General features: G+C 40.3%; 1 protein-coding gene across 1 annotated transcript in view; it reads right to left on the reverse strand.

Moving 5' to 3' along the window:
* Window positions 1-13,826, reverse strand: part of LOC107741882 (zinc finger protein 536-like) — an 85,694-nt gene that overhangs the window by 60,596 nt on the left and 11,272 nt on the right. The window contains exons 2-3 of the mRNA XM_016554679.1: window positions 12,421-12,579; window positions 5,172-6,887 (exon numbers count right to left, since the gene is read on the reverse strand). Coding sequence (XP_016410165.1) covers window positions 5,172-6,887; window positions 12,421-12,579 — 1,875 coding nt within the window. The remainder of the gene's footprint in view (window positions 1-5,171; window positions 6,888-12,420; window positions 12,580-13,826) is intronic.

Consider the following 13,826-nt stretch of genomic DNA (forward strand, 5'->3'; position numbering starts at 1 on the left):
ATATTTAAACATTACATTTTAAGTTTTGCCACTTGTTGTCCATAAAATCCTGAAGCAGAACACATTGTCAACTGCCGCTATATTGTATTTGAAGTCTACTAAAATATATAAGGTAATGAAAATTTTGAGGGAAATAAGAGTAATGGAATATTACAATGAACAAGAAAGGTCTGTTCCACACTAAACGTTACTAACGAGCAAGTGTGATGTTTGTGCGAGCATGTGAGGATGTGTCATCATGTTCCTCGGTATGAAGAGAAAGTCACAAGTCGCGTCTGTTTCTTTACATCTGTGGGTTCACTGTGTGCATTGCAGGCACCATATGTTTTTAATTATCATAATATAACCTAGTCAGAGAACAACACACATACGCACGAGCGCTTTATTACCACACTCACCGAAGAGAGACGGACTGAAAACAAGAGAAAGAGTGAGAGGTAGAGAGGCATATAAAGTTAGAAGTTAGCGAGGGGGAAAGATGGGGAAGATGAACTTAAGGCTGACAGGAAGACAGGAAGTAGTGCACTCTCTCTGACCCACACAAGACTGGGGTCAAGACCCGCCCAAGAGAGGGTCTGATCCTACACCCTCCTGACAGTGATAATTGGCCACTGGTGACTAAACACCATTTACGTTTAACTACCCACTCATGTCTGCTGGGCAAGATACATGCTAACACGCACACAGGCTAGCAGACAGGCACTAAAATAAAAGGAGTAAAAATACTGGGAGTTCCTAAAGAACATTCACACGTCTTATTTAACTGCATCGTTTATAAAGTCCTTTTTTTAACTCAAGAGTTTGTAAATCTGCCGTGACATATTAAGGAGAACACATTGTAACTTGATAAACCCAATGGGATTTGCATGGAAGAAGAAAAGGAAAGATATAAACCAATCCTCCTAAGCATACATCTCTCACCCAGTCCCTATTTTTCTCTGTTTCCTTCTATCTTTCTCCGTCTCCAATCATCTGTCATTCTCACTGAGTGGTTTGGAGTGAATGGGGACAGGGTTCACTGCTTTTCCACCAGGGGGTGTCATGGCCTTATGAACTAGGATGGTTGGGGTGAGCAGCCCCCTCTTTCAGCAGTCCTTCAAGTCTGATCTCATAATACGTACATCCTCTCTCCCTCTTTTTCTGTCCATCTCTCTTTCTCTGCCTACTACAGACCCGTCACTTGAGGAATGTCTTGACTGTGTGGCAAAACTGGATTGTGGGTGGTGGCTGGACGACTCTTAGCGGTAAACATCTGAAACCTGGGCTCCAAAGCACCATCTAGGGCCTCAGACTCTCACACAGACACACACTTTATACTATTAAGCAGGGTTAGATATGAAAATTCACACACTTTAGACAGGCCGGGTAACTGCGCTACAAGCGTGCGCTCGCAACTTCTCCTGTGAGAGATCTAAATGTGGTCATTATTCATGACGGCTAATGGAGACAGGGCGGGTGAATCAAGATAACTGTTTACACTGCAAGCTACGAAGACCACGACAATGAAAACAACAACAAAAACAAAATGGGGTGAGGGTAGAGTGTGCAAAAAGCTCGGTGAGAGTGATGGCGGCAGAGGGAAAGGACACTAATAATCTCATTTCTCTCGTTTGTCATTTCACAATAAATGAAAGCACTTTTTCTAGTGACACGTTTCATTCTTAAAGTGCACCAGCAAATATTTAAAAAGCATTGAAGGCTACGTTTTTACTATCTGCTGGCCTTAACAACATTTTGCACAGGTGCTGCAGATAACCGGGACTCGTGTGTGGTTATTATAACACACGTAGCTTGTGATGATACATTGTTAAATTAAGGGGAAGACAAAGAGGAGCAAAAGAAAGACAAAGAACACAATGCTCGAGACATGTGCAATGTATAGATGAAGATATGCCACTAACAGACCTAGTATTGATTATATGATACACTTACACAATGGCTGCCTTGCACAATGGAACAAGGCCATTAAGCAATGTGAACAATACAAAGCTAATCCACTAGACTACACACAGTCTGAGGTGTCTGACAGAACTCAGTGCTAAATCACAGTTATACTTCATGATTAATATGTGCTATGCTACAAATAAACTCTTGTAACACTAATATAAGTAGATTTCCACCTAGTTTCAGTATAAAAAAAAAAAAAAATAGATTTTTAGTTTTAGATTTACTGTATTTGTTGCGATTGAAGGAAAATGTACACTGTAAATATGGGAGAGGGTTAATCTACAATACTATGAATGTAATGTAAGAATGTAGGATAATTGTCATGCAGGAGAAAGAAAATGTGTGTGTGTGTCTTATAAAAGCGGTATAATAATAAGGGTGTCACTTTAAAATGACTCTCACTCATTCCATATCGGATGTCAAGGCATACATATTCAGCTGAGATTTCTAAATATTAATGATTTATGCACTATTTGCATACAAACCTAATGCCAAGCCACTTCGGATAATCATATTTTGCCTTGAATTCAATTTTCAGAGGGATTTTTTGCTTCATCTATGCCCAGCCCCAAGGAATCGTGCAGAATGTGTTTCACTCAATTTTGTACAAAGAGACGCGAGCACAAAAGACTCAAGATCAGATAGTTCTACCTATATGGTATTTTACATCTATTTTGGTTTAAAACTGAAAAAAAAAGTGATTGTGCTGTTTTCATTTCTTTGAGTCAATTTCTTGATATGCATAACATTGGTGAGTTGTGAATTGTGAAAGTCCATACTATAATACAGAGTAGATGGTGTGAATGCACAAAATGTAAAAAAACAAAAAATGTATTCTTAACAACTATATATGTGTTGTTTTACAGTAAAAATATCTAAACATCCTTAAAGCAATATATATATATATATATATATATATATATTATTATTATTATTTTTTATATATATATATATTTTGTAAGGATACATACATATTGTAACTGAAAACAACACAAAAATTGTAGTTAAGGATGCATTTTAGTAGAGTACCTTCCTCGGGTGTCGAAATCTGTCTCTCTCATTCACACATATACACAAACACAAGTATGTAGAACAGGTTCAGCAGTAATACTAACACATTCCTTTCAGAAAAGGAAGAATAAACTGTCTGTTGAATTCTCCTTGTGGTCATTCAATGGTTTTACTGTATGTATACCTCAAACATGCCCACACAGTCAGAGTGTATACAGTGGCACTCGGCTGCCCGTCAGCATCCACCAGCGACAAACTGATGGAGTCATGCTTTAAAAATGCCAAACAAAAAACTTTTGTTCTCTAGACAAAGCCTTATCTCTAAAGGTCAGTCCCTCTTCACAGCAGCAGGAGAGAAGGACGTCACAAGGCCACTTTTCAAATGTCTTTGATTAAAGAAGGATATTACAATATGATGCATTCACTACGATGACAAAAACTAGCATTAATTTTCAGCCAAGTGAATGACCTCCTCTAAATATTAAAAATGCAACAGGTTCCTCCAAGACAGACATATTTTCCATAATTGAAAGGTCAAAAGCACCATTAATTGTTAATGTACACCGTTTTGAAGGGGGAAAGTGAAACACATGGCAGTCTTGAGACTTTACTTTTCTCTCTATTGTATTTATTGTTTCCCTTGCTTGAAAGATGGTGTAAAGACAGACTATGGTGTTCCTTTCTTTTGTAACTTTAACTATAACAGTGGAAAGATGCTTTTGACTTTTCATGGTTTTCTAAGGTTATGACTAGAAATTTAGCCTGTTTTTTTATTTTTTCTTTCTTCTTTTTCTTTCTCCAGATAACTGACTCACATTGTCGACTCGTTCAGCTGACGTGAGTGTTAGTTGTTGACTCACTTGCGGTCAACATTATGGTGATATACCAGATGTAGCAGACTACCAAGACAGCTTATATTGAAATAACTACTTAAATAAAATAACTACTACTAAAATAACTAACTGATACCTTTACAGAATTTTTGACATCCAAATCACTGTTGATAAATTTGTGGTTACTAATCAAGTACAATACACAACATAAATAAACTAAACTGAACTGAATGAACAATTTGATAGTTACAAATGAAAGGAACAATAAGTATTAAGATTTGTGAGAATGAAGAAGCTTAATAAAACATGTCTGTTAAAAATACCTGCAATAGTTTAAACCACCCTGTTTAATCCTACACCTATTTGCAGTAATATTGTTTTACTGGGAGCAAAAAAATAATGTCTGCCTTGCTCCTCTGTGTTTGCAGAGTTCAAGTAATAACACCAATGTAAAGCACCAAACTAAGAACGTCTGTCTCAACTCCAGAATTAAAAAAATAGTCATCTCCTTAATGAATAATATATTAGGAACAAAAGGAAAATGGAGGATACATATGTTTTATTACCTGACTGTTTTACTTAAGCAAAAGTGATCTCTCAACTGTAAGAAATACCCTTAAAAAATGACATCTAAAGGCTGTGGCACCCACTTACTTTCTACTACAGCTGCCCAAACCAAACTACAAATTCAATTATTAGGGATTTAGTCTCTTTTTTCATTCACAGTTACTCTCTTATTCTTTTTATCACCAAATTTTCAGAAAGGGCAGTGTGAAACTCAGTAGTCTCAAGGAGCACCAGTAACCTTAGCAGAATCATGCAAGCTGACAGATCATTTTTCACAAGGCCATAGATCCCGGGTTCTTATAAAGTAATGGGCTTTTGGGAGAGGCCTTTATGAAAGCTAAGATAGTTAAGTTCTGTGAGCTAGAGATGACACAGGGACCATCAGCTCCTGGTCTGTTCCAAAGCAGACACCCTTATTCACAGAAAGAGGAGGGAAGGAGAGAGGGTGGGACTGGTGCTCTTGTAAAATGACAATATAATAAAGATTAATATGTTACTTTGTCATCCATGATGGTCTCTAAACTTGCCCGAAATAAGGTTGAAATCACTCAAAAGCAAATCTTGCTCCTTTAGAGAGTTTCTGTATTGGTGCATTTCTGACCAATGAGAGAAACATTGAACAAATGTCTCAATGTGTAATCGGTTCACAAATAAGAAATAGTAGATGCTGTAGTGATGATGTGTTGCTCATAATGCAGTGTATACCATGTGTTTACTTGTTAGAGAGTGTGTATGTATAACAGTATGTCATTTTGAAAGTCACTGTTCATTGATTTATGACACTAAAATAGGGGTTTATGTTGTCATACTCACCAGAGGGGTCATTTCTTTTCATGCTGCTGGTGCCACTGCCTCCTCCATTGGAGCTGCCGCCAAGGCCTCCGTTGAAGGCTGCGAGGTTCTCTGAACTGTAGGCCCGTAGGACAGATAGCATGTTCATCTGATGCTCCAGGTGGGCCTGATCAGGCTTTACCAGGCCAGGAGGACCACCGCTTGGGGTGAGAAGACCGAGGCCTGTCTGCTGCTGCTGCTGGTGCCACTGCTTCTCAGGGGTGGGAGGCTGAGAAGGAGAAAGGCCAGAGCTTTGGGGGCCCATAGTCATCTTGCATCTTTGGATGTCCTTCCCTGACAATGGAGATTCAGGAAACATTTGCATGGATCCACGGTCCTCCTCTTCAGCATCACCCATCACCATCTCTTCTTCTTCCTCTGCCTCCTCTTCATCATCTGAATGCATATGCCTCTCTGTAGCAGTGGGGTTCGGCAATGATTTGTCACGACTTACTTCATCTTCCTCAGACTGGCCGCCATATTCTTCAGATGCCTCTATTTCGCTGCAGGACGCCTTGTCAGATAGGTCGTCCAGAGGGCCCTGACCACCCATATCATTGGGCAGAATTTGCTGCTGGTCCAGGAATCCAACAGGCCCTCTAGCAGAGCCATCATACACAGGACCAAAGGGCTTGTAGAAGTCATTGGAGAATGTGCCCATGGAGACTCCATGCGGGGGCTGCTCCAGATGGTTGGACCAGCCTGCTTGTCCCTTCAGATCCCCAGACTCAGTCTCTCTGTCCCTGGACGGGGCTCCCTCATGGTGATGAAGAAGGCCTGGTGGTGGAGGAGCCAAGCCAGTAGCTCTTCCTGCATGAGAAGGCTCTCCCAGGAGGTGCTCCTTAGTATCTTTTCCTGGGCCACACTTGCCTTTACCCAGGTGGTTGGCTTGCAGGTGGAGGGCCATCAGCTCTACAGAGGCAGTTGTGAAGGAGCAGAAGAGGCAGCCATGCCAGGCGACATTGTCCTGGATGGTGATGGAAGCTCCAGGGAGGGACCCTGCTTCAGGTCTAACAGACAAATCCAGAGGCTCATACTGGGAGCGGCCACCCTTAGCTGGCTTGACGTCACTGGTGGGATTCTCTTCATGGTTTCCCTCACTGGCTCTTTTGGTCTTGGCCTCGGCACTCTCCTGGCTAAAGTGCTGACCATGCAGCTGTCTCTCTCTCATCTCTTTCTCTTTCTTCGTGGAGTTGAGGACAAAGTTGTCCATGAAAGCCTGCAGGGATCCCTGGAAGTTGACTCCGTTTCCCACCATACTCTGGTAGGCTCGGCCCAGGTCGGAGAAGCTGGCAGGAATGTCCGCTGCAGAGGCTGGCCCCTCAGGACTCTTCATGCCCTCTGTGGTGGCCTCTGACCCTGGTCTGTGGCGATCGCGTTCCTTTTCACGGTCTCTGTCTCTGGGTGAGAGCATTCCTGGTGGTATCCACTGTTGAGGGAGCATTTGACCCCCTCTGAAGTCAAGACCCGAAGGCATCACCCCTTTGAAGACCCCGCGAAGGACATCTGGTCGAGCAAAGACCCCACTGCTACTGCTGTTCTTGGAGTGGTCATCCTTGTTTTCAGAAGATGGAGGGTGGTTGGCTGAGGGGCCACTTCCATTCTGTCGCTCACGGTGGTGGCGCTCCAGGTGGTACTTCAGAGAAGCTGATTGAGTGCCTGCATAGTCACAATGAGGGCACCTGTAGGGCTTTTCACCTACAGTGAGAGTGATAGAAAAAAACAAAAACAGACAGGAGCAGATGTCAGTACAGCAGTAATAATAAAGGTGCCAACAAGCTCAGCAGGAACCCTGGGCTTGTTCCACCTGTCAGAAGAAGAGCAAAAAGAAAAACAACATGTAAATATTTGACAGGAATCATGTCAGGGATTACGTCAAGCCTCTCTAAATCTCACATTCTGCAGCGTTCAAGCACATTTATCACTTAGTAAACAGTCCATCAGCCTTTTTGAGAGGAGGGAGGAGTTTCAATACGGGTCGATCCAGCTCAATCCAGATCCTAGGAGTGAGCCATCACTCACGTCAGCGCCATAAAAAACATATCACCATATGGTGCCTTCAGTCCACTACAGAGATCATATTTTCAACTGACAACATAACTGTCTGGATGTTATCTCTGTTCACATGGGGAACTGCAGGCTTGTGGTGCTGCTGTCTTTCGCTCTCACTTTCTGTCTCTCTCCTGGCCTTGTCTGCTGTCAAGCCTCTACCTTGGTGGTGGAGCTGTTCTGTGGACATTCTCTATTTGCAGTTTATCATTGTGAGGATAAATCAAGCCCCACAGAAGCTCTTTATTCCCCCTGGAGGACAACTGTGACCCCCTCAGTCCAAAATGCACCCAATAAAAGGGCCTCATTTGAGAGTGAAGATAGTCTAAATGATATAAACACACCATATGTGGTGCACATGAACATTCCTCATAAGGCAGCCTCACACTGTGGATTACAAAATGCTAACCAGCATGAAATGTACTGTAAAAGAAGGCATGCAGGCAGTTTAGAAACACATGCAAATGTACAAGAATTCGAAAGGGGAGTAGCTTTTAACAAGAGAAAGAGTCTAAATTGTATTAGCATGATTCGATCAATTTTGATATAAAATACTTTCTGACAACAATTAGAATAGGCTTGGAATGAAAGCTAGATTTATAAGATCAATAAGCAATAAACTAAATGCAAGGCTTGATTTTTGAAACCCTGTAATGCTTCAGGAATTAAATGATGACGTGCGTGGTGGAAAAAAAAGATGAGGGAGGGAGAGATATGGGAAAATTAAAATAAAAGCATGTTTCTCGATGTATGTGTGTGTGTGGCTATAAACGCTTAGATTATACACATGGAAAACATTTTTTAACCCAGAAAAAATGTTGCATTGTTACGCAAGACTGAATTGAATGATTTAAGTCTGGCTCTGTAGTAAATCATGGATATAATTAGCAAATGGCATAGTGCTCAAGTAATTTATCATTATTTGGAGGGCGCCATTCCAGAAAAAGAATGGAAGATCTGCAGACCCACTGCACAGCTTCCTAAATAAAGGATCACAAACATAAACTCAATGCTATATTTACAGGGAACAAACATACAGGGGGACATATAGTGAAGGGCAGGACAGAGGGTGAGAAAAAAAGGGGGTCTTTTGTTATTTTACACAAGAATGTTTGAAGCGCATATTCAAAAGACATCATACAAGATGAGCTTTTAACCCAATAAGTGCTTATCCTCTGAGCAGGATAACAGAGGCTTGGTGTGATTCAATAAGGAAACGTCCTTGATGCAAATGATCATTTTCAGTTCCTTTAACTGGAAGGAATGATATTCTGTACCCAAAATTAGAGTGATCTGCTTTTCTCCACCCCAATTTGTGCATCTGCTTATGAAAATACTAATAACATTTAAATTTATTTTTACTTAAGAAAAAAAAAATCATATTAGGACAAATATTACGCTAATAAATTATGAAATGCTAAAACTATAATTTGGGCTAATACATATACATATATATATATATATTGATTTATAAGCCTTGTATATTTATGCGAGTGTGTGTTCAAGTGCCTGTGTAAGTCTCTGTGCGTGTGGCATGTTCTTTCTTGCACCATTTGGGCTCAGTAAGACATCTGCTCCATCATACGTCAGGGACACGTGTGACATCTGGGGAATATACTGTATCCTGCCTTGCAACATTACACACAATTTACTGCTAAAGGTCATTATGTACCCGTTAATCCACTTTTAATTGATATCCACACAAACAACACAACCTCAGGGAAACAAAATGGATCACCAAGGCAGAGAGGTAAAGAGATTATTATTTTTCATCTTTTGAAATGAGAAAGTGCAAAATTCCAAAAACTCCAAAAAGTTTCCAGTGCTCACTCTTATGGCTGATGGACTGTGTTAATAAAAATAGGGAGGGAAAAATACATATCAAATTGCCATCTGGCATAGTGTGACAGGCTTTATATAAATTACAGAGACCTCTCACTGTGAGTAGTACATATCTATTATCATTTCGCAAGTTCAGTTTTAACATAACACTTTCAGTCTCAACACTTGAAGTCCAGCGCAAACTGATTTCATATGGATTTGTGTGATTTGTCATGACTCCATAGTAACAGTTCAGAATAAACACCCACAGCCTTTACAGAAGGGCAATTAAAATAGTTAATAGATATGACATACTTTAAGATGAATTTCCATATGGCTTTACAGAATGTTGAAAAGACAGCCTGCATTCCACAGGGGGATAGAAAGAGAGAGAGATTGACTGCGCTGGAAAAATAGATGTGTTTTTTTTTCTTCCTTAAGCTATGCTATATCTATGCCAAATGTAGAAACAAGAATGTCAAGGTGTTCAAGTTCTCAAGCCCTACACATAGTACCCACAACTTCTATTTACATTTTAAATTACCCTTTACTGTATGGCCCATTAATTCAACCCTTCCATTCATCTTAAAGACTTTTAGTTTTAGAGAACTAACTCACCATGTAGTAAGCAAATAAGCATTACCAGAAAGAACAAAAACAAAATTAAATAAATACGAACGAAACAAAACCGCAAACCATGCACCAGGCAATACGTTCAACATTTTCTACAGGGAGTGACCTTTGTAATTTGCAATGCTTATGGTTTGGAACAGTAGCAACTGACCATAGATCTGAGCTCTTTCTTTCGGCTCTTTGCTCGCTCTTTCTCCTGCTTCAAAGTAAACCTTCAAAATGTTGTTCGATACAGCCATAAAGCTCCATCCAGTCGTGTGAGCCAACTCTTCTCGGTTCAGTCCAAGACTCTCTCAAGATGCGTAATGGCTCCCAATCACCAAGGTGAACTCACAGGGCCTTTGCCTGTCTGTCCTCTGTCTCTCTTCAAACAAAGGTGATTCGTTTGGCATGTTGGTTCTCCTATAGCCTCAAGTTATGAGTAGCCATTGTCAGGAGCAAGGACCTTTTTATTTTTTATCTACAGCTGCTTACTGCTAAATACTGCCTTGTCCAGAAGGGGACAATCTGTGTCTCTAATTGCTGTCACTGAAGCCTAGATTCATTATGTGACTTTCCCATTAAAATGTGAGCATTAATTTGTATAATGAAATATCACCCACTGCAGTGTTCATTAGCTGTGGCCCCACACTATACGCTGCACAATGTTAGCTACCTAGAAAACTGTGCTTAATTTCACTAATGGATATTTTCCCGCTCACTGTTGGAGAGGAAATTAATACTGTAACATTAGCTCTTTAACTTTTGGAGAAATTTAAATTCACTTCATTCCTTTCAAGCCGACGTTAGAGAGTCATTAATCTAACATTGTGTCGCACAATGCCCTGGCCTCCTCAGTAAGCAACGCCATTGTGATGGGATAACGGCATCGGGATTGAGGCCCGCTTTGTGTCATCCGCATGTCTGATTGCTTTAAATCAAGGCAGGATATTTGTATAATGTCAACGGCATAGTTTCAGCCTGATTGGAAGGGTCTGTTGTTCCTGTAAATTATTCGAGCAGAGCTAGACCGAGACCTGGGCCTTATCTCCAATGTCTGTCAGCCGGGAATCTTTATGACAAACCTATAACCGATCAGCAAAGAGTCACACATCTTGCAAGTACATCAGGGCCCGTGTAAATTGCTGCATCGACAGAAAACGTAGCCTCCACTTGCGAACGCACTCGGGCCACATCGCACACACGTGGGCCATCACGGCAAGCAAAGTGAGTGAGTGAGTTAACGGAGGCTTGGGACGAGGGCCTCTGTTTCCTCTCGGCTGAAATACGGCTCTACTGGGGACCCTTACCCCCTGCTCCGAGCAGGCATAACTCAACCTCCCTCAGCTAGAAACATATTTCCTCACTCCATCCGCTGCTCTCCTGCTAGGAGGATATAACCAGCCTGTCCAAAGGCTTAACCCCTCTGTTTAACGAAAACTTAAACACTTTACTGTGACTGCCTGTCATTAAATGTACGTTTGACACTCTTTTATGTGCAATATTATCTAGCCGTATAATGCATAACATCTTAAAAAAAAAAAAAAAATTATATATATATATAATTTAAAGAAAAACAACTCTTTCCAACTGCCTCCCAGTCCATATTAGATCATAACAAATGCAGATGACAGCGTTCTGCAGACTTCGTATGAGTACTGTATTGAAAAGTAATAGTATTTCCTGTGCTTCTGTTACAACAGAAGATGAAAATACTGCAGTCTGAGAGAGTTACACATCAGCTCCATTGTTAAGCATGCCTTATAATCAACCTTAATGATCCAGAGTAGCACAGCTATATGCTTCTTATTAAGTGGGACAAATACCATCTGGGTGGTCTCTGCTCTTCCTTGTATGCACATACCAAAAAAATAACAACCATCGATTCCCTGAGCTGCGAGTGATTTCCATTTACAGTTAAGGAAAGAAGAGGGATTGGCCTCACATTATTTGCTGAATAGAGAAAGCTGTCTCTTTCTTTCTTTCTCTCTCTCTCTCTTCTTTCTATTTTTATGTCTGTCCTTTTTATGACTCAAGCTTCACTGTGAACATGTGCAGGTATTTCTGATCTGACCCATAAAAATTACTTTCATCAGTCTAGCCCAATGTATTTAGATATAATTAGCATTCTTAACAGAAGACTTGAATAAAATGGCTTTCATTTAGATGTGTTTCATTTAGATGTCTTATTTTTAAATGTATTTAAATTTATATTTACTATAAATAATGTGTGTATGGACGCATTACATTACAGCCTTTTATTATTGTTGTCAAATAAAAAAAAACTGTAATAACTGAGAAAAAAACTAATAATAATAATAATAATAATAATTAATAATTCACATAATAAAGTGGTGTCAATGTTTACACATTTCGTTCACATAAACAGAGACAGCAGTGTGCTGAATCTAAGGTGACCTCTGAGTGCTTATCCTGGTTATCCTGCATGTTAACTAGGCCAGCTGTGCCTGCTAGTGAGCCTCAGCCTTGCTCCTGGGTGGAACAGCAGGGTCTCCTGACAGCCACTGGACCAGCACTGCTCACATCATTACTCTGCTGGGCTGGGGCGTCCTGCCTCACATACCTGAAGTTCATTTATGGGCACAGAGTTTTTAAATTCCACTAAAGTGGGCTGTTTAATCATTGCATCATTAACGCCAATTCAAACTGTGATTAGGTTTACTAGGTATGTACACCACTATTTACATGTCAAATTAATACAAATATCTCAAATGGACTTCTCACTCACCTGTATGTATTCTTAGATGGACCTTCAGATGGTGGGAGGTGCGGAATGATTTGCCACAGTAGGGGCAGTCCTTCATGCTTGAACCCACACTCCGTTCCCGGTGCTGAGTAGTGGGGGGCTGGACAGCACTCACAGGTTTCGCCATCTCTTCCCCGACATCTAAGAAACAGAGAACCAGAGAGAGACATAATTCACAGACTGTTCTGTTTCACTTCAAACCAGCCGCACGCCAGAGAGGTTTTTCCCGTCTTGTTTCTTCTGTTGTTCTCTATCCTTTCAGCTTTTGCCACCCAAATTTGCTAACGCCACACAAAGTCAAACACATCAATGAGTTCACGTGCACCACTTTCCCCCTCCCCACCTCCACAACCTGACAGAATGCTGACAGTTCAGAAGCTTTCTTTAGAAGTATCACCCCGACCCCCACCCAAGTACACTCATGTCCCAACATTTTATCCAGCCTCTCATCATCTGTAGTGGGAAGCATATGGCAGATTGTGTTGAAATGAACAATACAGGGAGGAAAAAGAGAAAAAAAGAGAAAACAGCCATGTCAGCAACAGGGTCTTCATTTCACCGTTGCGCCCTGGTTTTGACAGGTGACGTCAGCAGGGAGCTTGATGGAAAACAGTGATAACGAAGGGCCCCTCTGATTGAGCAATTGTCACACCAATAATGTCTAAGAGTGTCAACAAGTCCACACTTGGAGATAATTAGTCACTATGCTTATATGTGAGATGTCAGCAGTGTTACACCATGGTGAGGTACAGGGGGATCTCATATTGTGTGAAGTGTTTGACACTCCAGAGAAGTTAATGTGATACAAGACCAGGTCATGTTCTTTGAGAAGTTACAGTTGCCTACCACATGTTTATTTGATTTATTTATTTATTTTTATTATTATTTTATTTTATTTTATTTTGTAAACCCTACATCAATAAATATAAAATATGAAAAAAAATATATATATACACAACTCAGAATAATCTAACACATTGAGACACACCAATAATGTCTAAGAGTGTCAACAAGTCCACACTTGGAGATAATTAGTCACTATGCTTATATGTGAGATGTCAGCAGTGTTACACCATGGTGAGGTACAGGGGGATCTCATATTGTGTGAAGTGTTTGACACTCCAGAGAAGTTAATGTGATACAAGACCAGGTCATGTTCTTTGAGAAGTTACAGTTGCCTACCACATGTTTATTTGATTTATTTATTTATTTTTATTATTATTTTATTTTATTTTATTTTGTAAACCCTACATCAATAAATATAAAATATGAAAAAAAATATATATATACACAACTCAGAATAATCTAACACATTGAGAAAAAAGAAAAAAAAAAGTTTTGAGAAGTTACTAGAGACTTTTTTTAACCATGTATTTTTTTTTTTTTTT

This window comes from Sinocyclocheilus rhinocerous, unplaced genomic scaffold (genome assembly GCF_001515625.1).
Source record: "Sinocyclocheilus rhinocerous isolate Xijiao unplaced genomic scaffold, SAMN03320098_v1.1 scaffold436, whole genome shotgun sequence".
Taxonomy (NCBI): domain Eukaryota; kingdom Metazoa; phylum Chordata; class Actinopteri; order Cypriniformes; family Cyprinidae; genus Sinocyclocheilus; species Sinocyclocheilus rhinocerous.